At 38.9% G+C, this 19817-nt stretch overlaps 1 protein-coding gene across 1 annotated transcript; it reads left to right on the top strand.

Moving 5' to 3' along the window:
* Positions 1 to 1413: 1413 nt before the first annotated feature.
* On the top strand, positions 1414 to 11616 carry LOC306980543 (type I phosphatidylinositol 4,5-bisphosphate 4-phosphatase-B-like; the record flags this gene model as incomplete). Its single annotated transcript, XM_079579976.1, has 7 exons — positions 1414 to 1512; positions 5597 to 5763; positions 7843 to 7949; positions 8030 to 8144; positions 8216 to 8268; positions 10073 to 10163; positions 11473 to 11616. Exons 1-7 carry the CDS (start codon positions 1446 to 1448, stop codon positions 11614 to 11616), a joined length of 744 nt encoding a protein of 247 aa, XP_079436102.1. The 5' UTR covers positions 1414 to 1445.
* Positions 11617 to 19817: the final 8201 nt, after the last annotated feature.

Here is a 19817-nt window from a genome sequence, read left to right as displayed (position 1 = left end):
AAGTGACAAAAATCCAGCAAAAAAGCGACAAAAATCCAGCAAAAATGTGACAAAAATCCAATAAAAAAGCGACAAAAATCCAGCAAAAAAGCGACAAAAATACAGATTTTTTTTTAAACAAAAATCCAGTAAAAAAGCGACAAAAATCCAGCAAAAAAAAGACAAAAATCGAGCAAAAAAGTGACAAAAATACAGAAAAAAAGACAAAAAATCAGAAAAAAGTGACAAAAATCCAGCAAAAAAAACCGACAAAAATACAGAAAAAAAGACAAAAATTCAGAAAAAAGTGACAAAAATACAGAAAAAAAGACAAAATTACAGAAAAAAACGACAATAATCCAACAAAAAGTTACAAAAGTGCCATAAAAAAAAGTGATAAAAACACATAAGGGAAATAAAAAGTGACGACAATGGCAAAGAGGAGAGAATGCAAATATTGTTGCAAATATTTGAGCTTTGCAAAATATCTTGACCTTGACAGGGTTTTATTCTAAACAAAAATGAATAAATAATAATAATAATAAAGAGAACGTTTTGCAGTGTTTCTGATGGTCGATCGTTCTAAAAAAAAAGTCCCCAATAATATTCAAGCCTTTCTTTCACGTGATTACAGAGCCTCTCGTGAGTATTCATACACCTTGAACTTTTGCACATTTTGTCATGTTTACAACCCTAAACATGAAGATTTTATTTTTATTTTTTTACTGAACGTTCACACACAAGTAACAGACAACTGTGAAGTGAAAGCAAAATGATTCCTGATTCTGTTATTTTTCAAAAAATAGAAAAGTGAAAAGTGGGGCTTGCATAAGTATCATACAGCATTTTCTGAGTGCATTAAACTGCCTTTAAAACATTCCTCATGACTCCAGAATGTTCATACCTTGGCCTAACGGTTAAATAGAGGCACCTGTGTGTCTTTTTCATCAATTTTTTCGTCACTTTTTTGTCACATTTCCATCATTGTTTTCGTCTCAGTTTTGTTGCTATTTTCACAGTTTTTTCCAGAAGCTTTTGGACTGGGGTAAAGCCAAACTGGAGAAAATGTGCTCGGTTCAGGTGGGAGTTAAGGGGTTAGTCTAAAAGTCTAAAAATACGAGAAATAGTGTCAGTGTTTTTGAAATGTCATCCCAGTTCGTCATATATAATGTTAAACAGTGATTCTCAACAGGTGGGTCGGGACTTTTTCAATATTTTCCATCTGAAACTACACGGAAACACTGGAGTCTGTTCAATTTAATATTATTGGGTTGTTTTGATCATAATTTCAGTCTTAAAGGCAAATCTACGGTGTTTTCAATAAAAACATGTGGTAAATACAATATAAGTACAGCTTTATTTGGGCCGCAGCTTGTCATTGAAGTAATGGCTGGATTTGAGGATGTTTTTGTGTGTGCTGTGGACCCGCAGGTTCCTCTGTTCGTTCCTGCGCCGGACTCTCCGTGATGGCGGACGGGGAGCGCTCGCCGCTGCTGTCGGAGCCGCAGGACGACGGCTTCGGGCTGCCTCACGGTGCGAACATCACAATCACTACTTTCACATCAAAACATATGTCGAGCTGCGGATAATGGACTTTGAGTTTCCAGCGTGACAATCAGTCGACTTTGTGACGTCCAGCGATATTTAGCGCCGTAAAAAGAATCGGTATCGTATCACGCCTTCAAGGGATAGTTCAGGATCTTTGACATAGGGCCTCATTTCCTCGTTATCCAGAGTGTTGCTGATTCCTGGAGATATTTTTTTTGTAATTCATGCAGTTCTTATATTTGAAGAGTTTCGTGGCGCTAGGCTAATGCAAGGCTAGTGCATGTCTATGGTATCAGCTAGCCTGCATTAAAAACCCGCTCCACAGAGCACCCGAGGCAAATCACTTATAACACCAGACTAACCATATTTAAAATACCTTATATTTGAGCAGCATCAGCTTCGTGGTTGTATAAGCTACGCGGCGGCGGAGTGATCTGCTAGAAAATAGTCCCTCAAAATGCGATCATTCATGTGATGCAGGTCAGTTATATTCCAAACATGATTCTATGGACACCAGAGGTTACATTAACCGAAAATTCTCTGTCATTTATATATTATATTTTTTACTTTGACGGATAATTTCAAAGGCCGTCCGTCATTTTGAAGGGGAAAATAAGTGCCTTCAGGGCGGGATACATTATCCCGCTCATTATACGGCCATTTGCCAACTGAACACACACAACATAAACTTCGTACACTTTTATGAAGGCCCAAAGGTTTATTTAATGACTTCCACGACAAATAGTTCCCAAAAGTTTGCGCGTTGCTCGGCAACATTTTGCTAGGCTAGAAGCAGCAAGGCTAGCAGCTAGCCTAGCTACTTAGCTGAAGGTGCAGTTGGAGGAATGATGGTGAATCTCTTGGTAAGTTGAAAGTCAGACTCACGCTAACTTCACGAGCGATTCCCCGACTTCTCTCTCAGTGACGGGACAGAGATAGTGTCGCTACTACGTACGCGCGGAGCAGAGGTTACATTAACCGAAAATTCTCCATCATTTACGGAATACTTTTTACTTTGACGGAAAATTTCAAAGGCCGTCCGTCATTTTGAAGGATTGAAAATCAAGCCGTAACGAAAATAAAGCCGCAACTCTGTTGTTTTTCATAGTGCGCGGGTCTCTCTCTCTCTCTCTCTCTCTCTCTCTTTCTCTTCTCTTCTCTTTCTCTTCTCTTTCTCTTCTCTTCTCTTCTCTTCTCTTCTCTTCTCTTCTCTTCTCTTCTCTTCTCTTCTCTTCTCTTCTCTTCTCTTCTCTTCTCTTCTCTTCTCTTCTCTCCTCTCCTCTCCTCTCCTCTCCTCTCCTCTCCTCTCCTCTCCTCTCCTCTCCTCTCCTCTCCTCTCCTCTCCTCTCCTCTCCTCTCCTCTCCTCTCCTCTCCTCTCCTCTCCTCTCCTCTCCTCTCCTCTCCTCTCCTCTCCTCTCCTCTCCTCTCCTCTCCTCTCCTCTTCTCTTCTCTCTAAAGTTTCAGACCGTGTCTTATCTTGGATGAGCTCTTACAAGTTGTATCACTGCCTTGCTCGCTAACTTTCCTGACCCGGGCGCTAACAACAAACGGGGAAGAAAACCACGATGCAAACGCGGTTAAAGGTTAATAATATCCTTCCCATCTGGAGCGCTCTTCTCACGTAAGTCTCAGGACGAGCTCATCTATCCCCCCCCCCCCTCTCTCTTTCCCTCCCCGTGTGGTAGCGGCGGCGCGTCGTGCAGTGATGCAACTGGTAAACATTGTCCCGTTCACCCACCGTCTCTTACATTCCGTTAAACTTGACAAATGCAAATAATAAGCTCCACTTTACATTTGTATGAGCGTAATCTGAGCCTTGATGTTGATGAGCAGGTGACGCTCTGAAAGTCGTCTCCTCTGAGGCTTTTACGCACAAGTTTATTCACTTTTCTGTTGCAAAATGTACCATGACTGTTCAGATCAGGTTTAGTTTAGCTCCGTTTATCCTGCAGAAATCAGGAACTAACTAGGAAATGACGCCCTATGTCAAAAATCCTGAAATATAATATAATGGCTTGTTTTCCTGTTCACAGATATTATCCTGTCCAGTCATTTTCATTCATCATCCCTTTAAAATATCACAAACTTCAGATTTCTTGTCACACCAGCTCGTGCCTGTAATAGATATTTTTTTGGCAGTAAAAGGAAGCAGCGCTGAATGTTTGGGGAAACCAGTTTGTCGCGTCTCGTGATTGCATTTTTGTGGAGTGAACGACACTGACGCAGGTGCAGCCGGGTTCATTTACAGATACTTTTTATTGTGTCGAAACAAAGCGTGGCGTCATTATTTATCCAGAGGAGTCTTTCCAAAGTAACGCGAGTAGGTCTGGGTACTGTAAAAAAAAAAATCCGATACTGGTGCTTTAACGATGCGATACCTTTGCTAAATAATTTGTCAAATAGAATCAGAAAACAGATTAATAATGTTATTCCTTTTCCTTCTGTTTCCTTTGTTTTGTATTTGTATCATTTGCTTGAAGTAAAACAACTAAGAAACTTCCTTTAACGACAAATGGACAGAAAAACACTTTCGTTTTTACTTTTCCCCACAATTTCCCCCCCCCACTTTTTTCCAGTTTTTTCTACGTTTTTAAATTTCCCCCAAATTATTATTTTTTTCCCCCAAAATGTTTTCCTACTTTTTGACAATTTTTCTCCGTTTTTAATTTTCTATTTTTCCCCTAAATTATTGTTGTTTTCCCCCAAAAATGTTCCTATTTTTTTTTCAATTTTTTCTACGTTTTTAATATTCCCCCAAATTATTATTTTTTCCCCAAATTTTTTTCCTACTTTTTGACAATTTTCCTCCGTTTTTGATTTTCTATTTTCCCCCAAATTATAGTTTTTTCCGCCAAAAATGTTTCCTACTTTTTTTTTTCCAATTTTTCTGTTTTTCATTTTCAATTTTCCCCCAAATTTTAATTTTTTCTCCCCAATTTTTTCCAACTTTTCTGTTTTTGATTTTACATTTTCCCCCAAATTATTATTTTTTCTCTGCAATTTCTTCCTACTTTTTTCCAATTTCTCTACGTTTTTAGTTTTCAATTTTCAATTTCCCCCAAAATATTGTTTTTTCCCACTTTTCTCCGTTTTGAATTTTCTATTTTCCCCCAAATTATTGTTGTTTTCCCCAAAAAATGTTCCTATTTTTTTTCTTCCAATTTTTCTACGTTTTTAATTTTCCCCCAAATTATTCTTTTTTTCCCCAACATTTTTTCCTACTTTTTAACAGTTTTTCTCCGTTTTTAATTGTCTATTTTCCCCCAAATTATTATTTTTTCTCTGCAATTTCTTCCTACTTTTTTTAATTTCTCTACGTTTTTAATTTTCCTCCAAATGATTATTTTTTTTCCCCAAAATGTTTTCCTACTTTTTTCCAATTTTTCTCCGTTTAGAATTTTACATTTCCCCCTAAATTATTGTTGTTTTCCCCAAAATTTTTCCTACTTTTTTTTCCCAATTTTTCTATGTTTTGAATTTTCTATTTTCCCCCAAATTATAGTTTTTTTCTCCCCAATTTTTTCCTACTTTTTTCGAATTTCTCTACGTTTTTAATTTTCCCCCAAATGATTATTTTTTTTCCCCAAAATGTTTTCCTACTTTTTTCCAATTTTTCTACATTTTTAATTTTCAATTACCCCCAAATTATAGTTTTTTCCCCAAAAAATGTTTCCTACTTTTTGTTTCAAATTTTTCTCCGTTTTTAATTTTCTATTTTCCCCCAAATTATTATTTTTTCTCTGCAATTTCTTCCTACTTTTTCTAATTTTTCTACGTTTTTAGTTTTCAATTTCCCCAAAATTATTATTTTTTCCCCAAATTTTTTTTTAAACGTGTGTTTCACTTTTTTCCCTTTTGAATAGTGATGACCCACAGTGTTAAAACTTAAACATACAGATTTTATATTTCTTTTCGGTTCCTGGGTTTGATTCCAGACTGGTATTATTTACCGGTGCCCAGCCCTAAATCTGAGTTGCCAAATACAAAATGGAGCTTTTATTTTGTAGTTTATGGATCTGCAAAATGCCTTGATGTATCTAAAAACGGTTATTTATTCCCCCCCCACAGGCCTGTCGCCGTACCCGTGTGAGCCCCCTCCTCCGTACTCGCCCCAGGGCAGCCCCGACAGCAGCAGCGCCCCTGTCATCAGCTGCAGGGTCTGCCAGAGCGCCATCAACGTGGAGGGCAAGACGCACCAGCACGTGGTGAAGTGCAACTTCTGCAACGAGGCCACGGTGAGTCCGGCTGCTCACGAGGAGCACCGATCACAGACTCTCTATATGCCTCTAAATATACTGCTAATGATTCATGTATTATTGATTAACGTAGTTCTAATGTCTTTAATACAATTCATCGGTGGGGCAGTTATGATACAAGTTATAAATCATGTTTCATGGGCAGCACGGTGGCACTTTAGAAACATAATCTGGTGGAGACGTGAGTAAAAAGTCTGTCACTGCTCATTATAAGTTGCATTATAGGGAACCAGGACTCACTAAAGCAGCAGGATGGGGATAAACAGCGCCACGGCACATTAGTGGAGACATGGTGTAATGGCAGAATCTTAGGAAGACTTGATGCAACTTTATTAACCCCTTAACTCCCACCTGAACCGAGCTCAATTTCTCCAGTTTGGCTTTACCCCAATCCAAAAGCTTCTGGAAAAAAGGTGAGAAAATAGCAACAAAACTGAGACGAAAACAATGATGGAAATGTGACAAAAAAGTGACGAAAAATGTATGAGAAAGTGGCAAAAATGTCACAAGAAATTGGCAAAAAAATTGACGAAAAAATGACCAAAATGTGACTAAAAAATGACAAAAAATGGATACAAAATTTACAAAAAATGACCATGTGACAAAAATGTGACGAAATGTGACAAAAAAATTACAAAAAAAATTACAAACGTGACAAGAAATTACAAAAAATTGATAAAAAATGTGACAAAAATGAGTTGAATACCCAACAAAAAAATGATGGGAAAAAAATCTGATGACGTGAGGAAAAAGATCCTCTCGGTTCAGGCGGGAGTTAAGAGGTTAAAAAAAATGGGTCAGTTCAAGGGGCCCCTTGCCTGTGGGGGGCCCCAGGCAGCTACACCTCTGCATGTTCTCCCTGTGTCTGCGTAGGGTTCCTCCGGGAACTCCGGTTTCCCCTACCACTAAAAACATGTACAACAGGCCAGGATGAATGAGAGTGTGTTTGAGAGTGCACATGGGGGACGATGGATGGAAATTAGACCAAGGCTACAATCCTGGTGTGGCTTGTTTACATGCATGAGACCCATGTATGTTCATTAACATGCCCCGACCAAATAAACCAATACATAAAAAATAAGTCCGGCTCTAACTCACCTCACCAACTTTAAACCTCTTACCTTCCGCCTTAACCGAGCGCATTTTCTCCAGTTCGGCTTTACCCAAATCTAGAAGCTCCTTGACTGGAGAGCCTCATTTGAAAGCTAAGACCCACAACAGTTGTCGCCGCCTTTTTGTCACATTTTTAAAGTTTTTGTCATGTTCCCGGCATGTTTTTTGTCGCTCTTTCGTAGCTTTTTCGTAGCTTTTTCGTCACTCTTTAATCATGTGTTTTTGTCGCTCTTTTGCCATTTTTTTATTTTTCTTTCCAAAGTAACGTGAGTAGGTCTGGGTACTGCAAAAAAAAATCAGATACCGATACTTTAACGCTAAATAATTTGTCATATAGAACCAGAAAACAGATTAATAATGTTATTCCTTTTCCTTCTGTTTCATTTCTTTTGTATTTGAATCATTTGCTTGAAGTAAAACAACTAAGAAACTTCCTTTAACGACAAATGGGCAGAAAAACACTTTCGTTTTTACTTTTCCCCACAATTTTTTTTCCCTACTTTTTTCCAGTTTTTTTCTACGTTTTTAAATTTCCCCCAAATTATTATTTTTTTCCCCCAAAATGTTTTCCTACTTTTTAACAATTTTTCTCCGTTTTTAATTTTCTATTTTTCCCCAAATTATTGTTGCTTTCCCCCAAATTTTTCCTACTTTTTTTCCCAATTTCCAAAGGCGGCGACAACTGTTGTAGGTCTTAGCTTTCAAAATGAGGCTCTCCAGTCAAGGAGCTTTTAGATTTGGGTAAAGCTGAACTGGAGGAAATGTGCTCGGTTCCTGTGGGGGTTAAGAGGTTAAAGAGAACATGTTAGGATCAGATTAGATCAACTAAAGGGATGAAGTTTTTTAGGACTTTCTTCAAACAGAGCAGCCTAATCTGTATAACCTTTATTCCGTCTCCTGTGTCTCTAAATTTGCTTCTGTCTTGTTCTTGTTTTTTCACTCCAGCCGATTAAAAACGCTCCGGTGGGGAAGAAGTACGTCCGCTGCCCGTGCAACTGCCTCCTCATCTGCAAAGTGACGTCTCAGAAGATCGCCTGCCCCAGACCGTACTGGTGAGAGCCACACACCGGCCTCTCACCTTAAATCAAACACCAGCGTTTCTTCTTCTGACTTTCTCCTCGTCCTCCTCCAGCAAACGTGTGATAAACCTGGGCCCGGTCCACATCGGCAGAGACAGCCCCGAGCCGCAGCACCGCCAGCCCGTGGGCGTCCGGGTCATCTGCGGACACTGCTCCAACACCTTCCTGGTAAAAGGGGAGCGTTTTGATTCAAAGGCTCTGAGATGCTGGTCTTTGTCTGACTCGCTTTTCTCTTCCAGTGGACGGAGTTTTCGGACCGAACCTTGGCCCGATGTCCTCACTGTCGGAACGTGTGAGTAACTTATGTGATGTTTTCACAAAGCAGGCGCCACTTTTTTATTTCAGGTTTAACTTTGCATTACAGTCAAAGAAAAGGAAGTTGATTTGAAAGAATTGAAGTTTTAGTGATTTGGAAAGAGCTAACAGTTTTTTTTTTTTACCTAAATGAGCAATGTGTTTTATTATAAATAGATCAAGGCTGCGTCCGAAGCCATCAAATTATAGCTTCTCTAGCCCGAGCTCCTGATCCTTAACCTTCTCTGTGGTCCTCATGGCGGGAGCTGACATTGCTGTAATACCGCCCCCCTGGTGGCCAGGGGCGACTTCAAGAGACACTTGGGATCATTGAGTCTAATGGGACTTAAAACGGCTTAACCTCTTACCACCCGCTTAAACCAAATGCCTTCTGTCCTCTTTGGCTATTATATAGGCCTGTGTCATTTGAAACCTAAGACCCACAAAACTGATCTTTTTCCTCGCATTGTTGCTGTGTTGTGTCACCTTTTGTATGTTTTTTTTATTTTTTTTATTTTTTTTTTCATTTTTGTCACATCCTTGTTGAATTTTTGTCACATTTTTGTCACATCTTGAGTTTTTGTCACATCTTTCTGTGGCTGTTTTGGTGCTTTTTTCCTCAAGAAGCTTTTTGATTAGGGTAAAGCCAAACTGGAGAAAATGGAATCCGTTCAGGTGGAAGTTAAGAGGTTTAAAGCCTGGCTCCAAAGAGTTTTTCTTTTTCAAAAAATCGCTGTGACCCATGTAACCAGGCTGGGGGAGGTGAAATATTTTTAACCACGCTAGTTTTTGTTTAGCATTTTCAGTGTATTGACTGGTCCCAGAGCCTGTTAATCAACCTCTGGAGCCTGTGGAGGCTCCGCCCACTCCTCGAGTGCAGGGCTTCCCGCCTTTCTGCCCTTTTAAGGAACAGGCTGCGTAGGAGGGGACAGAGCGGCCATTATATTTCACACAGGACTCAGGACCTTTTTCAATGAATAGGGCTGAATGGGACCTGCTCATCTTTATTATTTTATATCTATGGGTCGACTGTTAGATCTATGCAGTTAGTGAACTAGAGCTTCAGCATTTGCCCGATTTGACCGTTCTTACTCAGGGGAAGTGACATCACCAACAGCTGCTGTTCTTCTTCTCTAAGGTTATTGTCAGACTGCAGGCAAACAAAAGTGCATGTCGCCCCCTACTGTATTACATCTGCAACAACACAGTGTCCAAATAAAGACATTTAAGGAGAAAAAAAAGAAAAATCCAGATGTTCCTTCACATTTCCCTTCAGCGTTATTTTATCTCAACAGTTGTTTCTTAAAGCTACAGTAGCAAATGATCCATGTGGTTTAAGTTTCTACTAAATTAAAGCAAAATCACAAACTGTCTTCATTTAAGCCGTTTACTTTAAAACACTGACATGTGACTAAGCTGAGGAGACGACACTTTTATAAAGTTTGGCTTGTGCAAAATCTTTTTCCAGATTTTTAAAATTAATTGTGCACCTCAATCAAAAGTGGTTGCGCATGAATCACTGAGGGTGGGGCCGAGGGGGGGAGTGGCTTATGGGATGGCACATAGCTCCTAATCACCGGTTCGTTAGCACCAGAGGTCCCTATGCTAAAGTGGCTATGATAGTTAGCATTGAGGCTCCTCCCCCTAACTCCTTCCTAACTGACAGCCCAATTTGGAGGCTCCTTATCATGGCGGACACTGACGCACATCCGGTTTGGCGTTAGACCTCTTACCAATCTTCAGAAAGGGCCTTCGATTTAAGGCGATGCTGACCCTTGTATTTCCTGGTTTTGTGTTTGCAGCTCCTCCATTGGCCAGCGGTATCCCAGGAGGCGGAGTCTGCTGTGTTTACTGTTGTTCGTCATTCTCGTCATATGGACGGCTGGACTCATGGTAAAGACTCTCCCCCCTCACTCTGTCTGTTTGGTCTATAATCCTGTAAAAACATCAGTACTTGGCCGCTCCAGCAGTGGCCGATTTTATTTTACTACTTCAGTGATTCAATTATAGTTTCTGTCCCAGCTTTGATTAGCTGCAGTTAGCATTAGCATTCTGTTGCTAGCATTAGCATACTGTCGCTAGCCGTGGCATTTTGCGTAGTGATCAAAAATACAATTGACTCTGTGCATAACTTCAAAGCATAACAACGCCGCCCAAGAAGTGACTTCCTGTTTCGATATAGCACGCCAAAAATAAAAGCACCGTCTTATTCATTAGTTCAACTTTCTTTCTGCCACGCTATTAACAGACAAAAGACTTTAAATGTGTATGTTTAATTTTATTCTTGTAATGTTGCAAGTACAAAGTCAATTTTTTATCACATTTTTGTCACATTTTTGTCATTTTTTGTCACATTTTTGTCATTTTTTTGTCACATTTTGTCTCATATTTTTGTCATTTTTTGTCACATTTTTGTCATTTTTTTGTCAAATTGTTATCAATTTTTTGTCACATTTTTGTCATTTTTTTGTCATTTTTTTTGTCACATTTTTGTCACATTTTTGTCATTTTTTGGTCAAATTTTTATCCAATTTTTGTCACATTTTTGTCATTTTTTCGTCATTTTTTGGTCAAATTTTTATCCAATTTTTGTCACATTTTTGTCATTTTTTGTCATTTTTTTGTCCCTTTTTTGTCACATTTGTCATTTTTTTGTCACATTTTGTCATTTTTTGTCACATTTTTGTCATTTTTTCGTCCATTTTTTGTCCATTTCTCGTGACATTTTTGTGACATTTTTGCCACTTTTTCATACATTTTTCGTCACTTTTTTGTCAATGTTTTCTCACTTTTTTGTCAAATTTTTGTCTTTTTTTTGGTCAAATTTTTATCACATTTTTGTCATTTTTTTGTCACATTTTTTGTCTTTTTTTGTCACATTTTTGTCATTTTTTGTCAATTTTTCGTCAATTTTTTGTCAATTTCTTGTGACATTTTTGCCACTTTTTCATCAATATTTCATCACTTTTTTGTCAATGTTTTCTCACTTTTTTGTCACATTTCCATATTTTTTTTTCCGTCTCAGTTTTGTTGCTTTTTCACACCTTTTTTCCTGAAGCTTTTGGACTGGGGGTAAAGCCAAACTGGAGAAAATGTGCTCGGTTTAGGCGGGAGTTACGGGGTTAAACAGACATCAGGATTTTCAGCGTGTGTTGGTTATTATGGTCTGGCCGTGTGGTTAAACTCTCCGCCTCCTCCTCAGACCGGGACGTGGTTGCCCGCTCAGAAGAACCACGGCGTGTACGTGGCCTGGGTGGTGTTCTGGCTGCTGACTCTGCTGGCTCTGGCCCGGACCATTTACTGGAGGTGCCTCAAGATCAGCCTCCCCATCTCCAACGTCACGTAGAAGCCCCTGGAGCGAGCGAAGTCACGCCAGCAAGGTTCAAAACGACGACGGACACTCTTTTTCAGACTAAAAACGAGGATTAACTTTGAATCTGTCGGTAATTTATCTCCATAACCCAGCTAATGAATCAAATCCAGGCAACTCTAATATTCTGGATCCTTGTCGTTTTAACTTTTGTTTTGGGGTTGAACTTGCGCTTGTGCTAAACTTCAGTTCACTTTGAGAAACACAAACACGTCAGAAGTTTAAGGGAAACTGGAAAAGCTGAGAAAGGCTTTTTCAGTTTCTGGTTTTCCATATTCGCTGGACCATGATGACGCTGCTATACTCTTGATCAAAGCCACCGTTTAAGTCCCACACACTGATTTTTAAACCTTGTACGTATGTTATCTAGCTAATGTAATCAAATATAGTGTTATTTTTTTGAAAAAGCATGGCGTTTACTGCAGAAATCGGCAGCAGAAAAGAAAAGAAGCATCCAGACAGTATAATGACCTTTCGCAAAAGCCCCAACTATTGCGAGAAATTACAAGATTGATGGGAATTGAGTAAATATTCCTCTTCATTGTCTTCAAATGTTATGTTGAGTGAGACCCAATAAAGTATATTTAAACAAATTCAGCTAAAAATAAATGCAGTCAAATGTTAATAGAGCAAAAAAACAGCTGATTTTTTTTATATATGAAGCAGAAGAACCACAGAACATTAAAACATCATGGCTCAGTTCGCGTCAGCAGCACGTTGGTATAATATTTCAGAAAACACAATACAGGAGAGCCACGCGGTGCTACTAGCAATAATTAATCGACTTTGCTGCCTGGTAAAGATGACAAACTGTGAGAAAGCTTCTGACTGAAGCCTGTTTGATTATGGGTTGGTTGGTTGGTTGGTTGGTTGGTTGGTTGGATGTAAGGATGGATGGTTGGAAGGATGGATGGATGGATGGATGGATGGATGGATGGATGGATGGATGGATGGATGGATGGATGGATGGAAAGGTGGTTGGTTGGATGGTTGGATGGATGGAAGGATGGATGGATGGAAGGATGGATGGTTGGAAGGATGGATGGATGTAAAGGTGGATGGTTGGTTGGTTGGATGGTTGGTTGGTTGGAAGGATGGATGGATGGAAGGATGGATGGATGGATGGATGGAAGGATGGATGGATGGAAGGATGGATGGATGGAAGGATGGATGGATGGATGGATGGATGTAAAGGTGGATGGTTGGTTGGATGGTTGGATGGTTGGTTGGTTGGAAGGATGGATGGATGTAAGGATGGATGGATGGAAAGGTGGTTGGAAAGGTGGTTGGTTGGTTGGTTGGTTGGTTGGTTGGTTGGTTGGAAGGATGGATGTAAAGGTGGTTGGCTGGATGGTTGGTTGGTTGGAAGGATGGATGGATGGATGGATGGATGGATGGATGGATGGATGGATGTAAAGGTGGATGGATGTAAAGGTGGATGGATGGATGGATGGATGGATGGATGGATGGATGGATGGACACTTTACTGATCTCACAGATGGAGACATTAATTTGATGAGAGACCATCAGGAAGCTGCACCCATTCAGTTAAAAAAAACAATTCAAAACCTTGAATTGTTTGTGTATCAGGCCGGCGTCAGTCCTTTCACCCGTGGCTTGGCCTTGGTGGTAGATGTTGACATTGCACAGGGAAGATAATGGCCCAACTGCTGTCCTGTGTTCCATGGAGGGTAAAGTTAAGTTCTTCAACATTATTCAGACGTGCACAGCAGGTCCTTCCTCCAAACTTCTTCAGTTTGTAAACGATGCAGGTGCTCCTCATGTGGGAGTTTCATCCTAAGCTTTCTTTTGCTTCAATTAAAAAAAAAATCCCCCACAAGACTTTACTTTCCCCCGGGGAGGATAAAGTGTGGACTTATTGGAATCCACAACGTTCACGGTTTCCTGATTATCTTCTAGCGCGATGATCACGATTATTAAAAATTGCAGTGATCGCGAAATCCCAAACTTTGCGGAAAAATGGCCCATGAAATCAGGCATTTTAGCAACAAAAAAATGTTCGCTAAATCCTGCAGGGACTGGCCATGGAACTCCTGACAAAGGACGAGCCGGACGGTGAATGAGACGTATCTTGGCTCAACAGGTTTTGCGAAAGGTCAATAATTACTGTTAACGCCGCAAAGACAAAATGGCGAAAAATCAGCATAAAAACTAAGAAATCTGACTAAAAATTCACTATCTTTTGTTTTGTTTTGATTAATTTGCACTTTTCACTGCACTGGTCGAACACTGGACTGCAACAAAGAAGAAGAAGTTTGTATCGTCTGAAGCATTTACTCACTGTATGTGTGTGTGCATTATTGAACTTTGTCCCTTTATGCTTCCTGTAGGGCATTAACACACGTTAGGGACCAGAACTGAAACCTCGCAGTGATTTGAATCGCGTTTTGCACTTATGGGAAAAGATGTATTTAATGTAAGTAATCGTATGTTTTGTAAAGAGCATAGTTTTTTTTGTTCGACTTCTGATGAAAAACGACTCGTTTCTCACAATCTCGATCTGAACCGGGGCTGAACTACTTCCAGAAAATAACGTGTAGTGCAATTGTGATATGAAATACATTTGTAATTGTCAAATGAAGGGATAGCTTACAGTTAAAGGCCTTGTACCCGATTTTTCTCCTTTTTAAACGGTGCCCCTACAGGCCAAAGCTGCAACTGCACCTATGGGAATGTAACAAGCTCTGCTCTAGCAATAAAATCCACAGGGCAGAGACATCCACAGTTTGAGAAGGCCTCACATAGATCCATCAAATAATAGATACAGACGGCTACTCGTCATAGAAGGGGGCGTGGCCTTCCCTCTTTTAGCCGTTTTCTGGTGGAATATGAAGTTATTTATCACATAAATAAAGTCAAGTGTAAATCAGGCCCATATGGATATTTTCTCACAGCAGATTGTTCAGTAGAAGTGAAAAAACGGCATTTGTAGCTAGTGCTAGCTAACCGTTAGCATTAGCCTTTGCTGTTATTTATGTATTTATGGGCTGTTGAGCCACTTTGCTCCACCCCATGTCTTTGTATCCTTATTTAGTAGAAACTATATTCATAATTCAGCATTTGTTAAAGTAATTTTTGAATAATTAGAGAAAGTTTACATTTCTCAATTGTTTTCCCCTTAACTGTTTTCAAACATGACCATATATGGCCGATTCCAGAGATGCCGTCTGTATCTATTGTCCATTTTGTGTTCTTCTACGAGAGAATAATCGGGTACAGGATCTTTTTAAATGGATTAAATAAGGAAGTTCTTAAATGTTGATCTATATAGCACTTATTCGGCGTTTGGCATGTGTGGTTTAAACAATACTTGATGTTTTTTTTTCAATTATTTGCAGCTATAAAAAGCATTTTATCCTCAGAAGCACAAATATCCAAGTAAATGAGGGTCGTTTTTGTGAAAAACACTTTGTATCGTGATGCAAACTCTAAAACTCGGGGTTCCTGCACAGAGATTATGAGGAACAAAAGCACTCGTAATGAAGTCTAAGGGAGACATTTTTTTTTGCAAATATGGCATAAATACAGTAACTGATTCCAAATATTGTTATTGTAAAATCGTTAAAAACAAAAACTACTTTTACTTTATTTCATGTAATTTACCCAAACTGATTAAATTACACTATGCGATTACAAAATGCAATTACCAAAATACAAAATGCTATTTCAACATTGACTAAATTACAAAATGCAATTACTAAAATACAAAATGCTATTTCAACAATGACTAAATTACAAAATGCAATTACAAAATGCTATTTCAACATTGACTAAATTACAAAATGCAATTACTAAAATACAAAATGCTATTTCAACATTGACTAAATTACAAAATGCAATTACTAAAATACAAAATGCTATTTCAACATTGACTAAATTACAAAATGCAATTACTAAATTACAAAATGCTATTTCAACAATGACTAAATTACAAAATGCAATTACCAAAATACAAAATGCTATTTCAACATTGATTAAATTACAAAATGCAATTACAAAATGCTATTTCAACATTGACTAAATTACAATATGCAATTACAAAATGCTATTTCAACAATGACTAAATTACAAAATGCAATTACAAAATGCTATTTCAACAATGACTAAATTACAAAATGCAATTACAAAATGCTATTTCAACATTGACTAAATTACAAAATGCAATTACTAAAATACAAAATGCTATTTCAACATTGATTAAATTACAAAATGCAATTACAAAATGCAATTACTAAAATACAAAATGCTATTTCAACATTTTTACTTGAAATAATAATAACACTCTATACAAGAACAAATTAAGAAATAAATCAATTTAACAATTTCAGTCATTTTTTTTTTTTTTTTCTGGCCAAACAATACAGTTTTTTGACGAGTAACAACAATACTCATTTTCGAGCCCACTTAATAATAAATTTCAAATATCTTAAAAGCACTTTCCGAGTATAAAACCTGTGCGCGGACCCTGTGTCAGACGTTGAATTGTAAATAAACTCTGTGGATGTGAATATTATTGGTTTTGTATAGGAACTCAGAGGCGTTGTGTCTCCCTCTAGTGGCCAGTCCATGTAACTCTCCAATGTTCTGATGAATTCCTGTGTCTGTGTTTCTGCGGAATGGGTTTTGTAAATGTAAAATAATAACTTTTAAGCAATCAAACAGGTCACGTGTTGTTATTTCTTGCTTTGTGTGAATTCAGTTCAATCAAAAAGGGGACGTCCGAAAATAAAAAGCATGAAAAGTCATCAATTGTACCAAAATGTGTCTTTTTAGTATGATATCAGACATTTGTAGGGGGGGGGGGGGGGGGGATTGTAGTCAGTTCTGTACCTGGGGTCTACACTTTGAATGAAAAAGAAAAGCAAAAAACTGAGAAAAGTAAAAAATTCAAGAATAGTAACCTAATGGACCCAAATGATAAAGAAAACAATATATATATTTAAGTTTAACTCATGATTCAGATTCATTTATTGGCCATTTGCAGTTTGAAAAACCACATTGGAAAATAAAATGTTGCTTTGTTTGGGGGTGTACCACAAGGATCAGCGCTTGGACCACTTCTCATCCTTTACATTTGATTATTTATCTACATATATAACTTACATAAGCTTGTCCAAGAAGTGGAGAATCTTGTTGGAGGACGTGCCAAAAGACAAAGAAGGCTGCCTACTTTAAAGCAGTACTTAAGTAACGTGTTTACCTTAATAAATCCTTTCCGTAGTCCCTGTGGGGGTAATACAAGTGTTTATGGGATGATTGGAGGGTCTTTCATCTCCCCCTGGTGTCTCTGACCAGAAAACCATGTTTGCAACTTCACTGCCACCGGTCCGGAGAAAGCAATACACACTAATGGAATCACGAAGAAGAAGCTAACATGCTAATGGGCAAAGCTAACTGCGGGCTAGCATCACTTTAAACAGTATTTACAGCCAAGTTTGAGTGAAAAAAAAATATTTCAGTTGTATAATTGGATGCACAATATCGCTCTCTCCCTTCGCCTTTCCTGTCAGTGTCGGCGTAGTATTTACTCTCCAAGACAATAAGTTAAAAAATCGTAACTTGCTACTACACCTGCAGTTGCGCTTATGGCCTCTAGGGGGAAGAGTTACTTAGTACTGCTTTAAACCTCTGAATGATTATCCACTCGTTTGACCAGTTTTCTTTGCGCCAACAGCTCATCTGTGTCAAATTCCTGCAGACACCGTGTGAACCACAGACTCTTACGGTCATCGAAACTACACAACAGAGTATTACATACATGTTGTTGATGACGAGCCCCAGAGCAGTGGTTCTCAACCTGGGGGCCGGGACTCTCAAGGGGGTCGTGAGATCATTTAGTTAAAACATACATATTTTCATTAGCATATAATCTAATGTTTTATTGTAGCATGTGTTTGCTATTTTACCAGAGTGCCATTATTTCTTTGTTTTTTTAAGAATTATGTAGGCGGATGTTCCCATTTCTCACGGTGTGACCCGGGTGGGGGGTCACGAACCCCTTTACCTGTTGTAATGGGGGTCGCGGCTCCAAAAGGTTGAGAACCACTGCCCTGGAGGCCCCTAGAAGCCATAAGCGCAACTGAGAGAGTGAGAGTAAATCCTACGCTGACAGATAAGACAAAGGGACGGAGGGATTGTTCATCCAATTCCACAATGGAGATCATTTTTTCGCTCAAACTTGGCTGTAAATTGCTCATACATTCTAATACATTTGCCCAGCAATGTACATAATAAAATCAGTTCATAATAAAATCAGTTCATTATAAAATCAGTTCACTGCAGACACAGTAGCAGCAGGTTCACTTCATTAAAGGAAAGGAAAAAGGAACAGACTGACTGAACGACATTAATTCTTACAACTTATTCAGCTCCTTGATGGCAAAGGGAACAAAAGAATTCCTGTACACATTTTTCTTGGCACAAGGAAGTCTGTATCTCTGCCCTGATGGAAGGAGCTCAAAGTGACGGGACAATGGGCGGCTCTCGTCATCTGTGATCTTAATACAGACACGACGCACTGCTTTACTGTAATGCTGAGGTAAACTGGTTTGTTCAAATTTTATCAAATTTGTGTCTTTTTTTGTCAAATTTTTGTCATTTTTTTGTCAATTTTCTATACAATTTTTGTCACATTTTTGTAATATTTTTTTCACATTTTTGTCATTTTTTTCGTCCATTTTTTATCAATTTTTTATCAAATCTTTGTCATTTTTGGTCACATTTTTTACATTTTTTCGTCCGTTTTTTTATCACATTTTTGTCCATTTTTTTATTTATTTTTTGTAATTTTTTTTGTTACATTTTTATCACATTTTTGTCACATTCATTGTCATTTTTTCGTCAATTTTTTTTATCAATTTTTTGTAATTTTTTTTGTCACATTTTTATCACATTTTTGTCACTTTTTGTCATTTTTTCGTCAATTTTTTAATCTAATTTGTGTCTTTTTGCTGCCCTGTTTAACAACTCTGCCAAGTTTAGCTTTGTTTTTGACAGTTAAATGCCCAAACCAAGAGACTATGTTAAATATCAGCACGCTCTCAATTAAACACTGATAAACCCTTGATAAGACATGGTCACTAGCTTCCAAACCTCTCAGCGACGCAGCAGGAAAAGCCTTTGCTGAGCTTTCTTGTAAACACAGTCAACATGTTCGTTAAAGGTGAAAGAATTGTCCAAAATTGTTCCTAGATATTTGAATGAGTCCACTTGCTCTACATCATGTCCGTTTAACTGAAGTGAATCGAACAGTGGATTTGACGGCTCCGGTTTCCTTTCGGCTGCTGAAGCACATTTCTTTTGTCTTATTTACGTTAAGTTGAAGGTTACTGTCCCGGAACCATTTCATAAGCTCGACTGTCGAGTTTACAACAACTAAACAAGTTACTTAGTTCTGCTTTAATCTTGGGTGTGTCCTTGTTTTATCCTCAGTCCTGGAGTTGGGGAAAAATGAACTCTGTGGCTTGAGAAACTTGAAAATGTGGCCTGAATTCCCCTCTGGAGTTTGCACTTTCAGGCTTTTCAAATGAGCAAAACACAAATGAACTTAGACCTTTTTAGAAATGTGGACAATATTATATTTATCTTTCTAATGTAGTGGAGCAAGACACATTCTCAGTGAATTACAGATACTCACTTTTTTTCAATTTTGGTACATTTCATGAGAGATAATGTCTCGTGTGTCTGCAGTGTTTCACATGTATTGAATTCACTGTGCAGGATGTGAGAAAGCCATATGTCTAGACGGATTGTCCATCCATCCATCCATCCATTTTCTTCCGCTTTATCCGGGGCCGGGTCGCGGGGGCAGCAGTCTCAGCAGAGATGCCCAAACTTCCCGATCCACACACACCTCCTCCAGCTGTTCTGGGGGGACCCCGAGGCGACACCAGGCCAGCTCGGAGACATAGTCCCACCACCGTGTCCTGGGCCTTCCACGAGGCCTTGTCCCACTAGGACATGCCTGGAACACCTCCCGCGGGAGGCGACCAGGAGGCATCCGAAACAGATGCCCGAGCCACCTCAGCTGGCTCCTTTCGACGTGAAGGAGCAGCGACTCTACTCCGAGCTCCTCCCGGGTAACTGAGCTCCTCACCCGATCTCGGAGGGTGCGCCCAGCCACCCTGCGAAGGAAACTCATTTCGGCCGCTTGTATT

Source organism: Gobius niger (genome assembly GCF_951799975.1).
Source record: "Gobius niger genome assembly, chromosome: 21".
NCBI lineage: Eukaryota > Metazoa > Chordata > Actinopteri > Gobiiformes > Gobiidae > Gobius > Gobius niger.
This window is presented reverse-complemented; position numbering and strand designations above follow the sequence as displayed.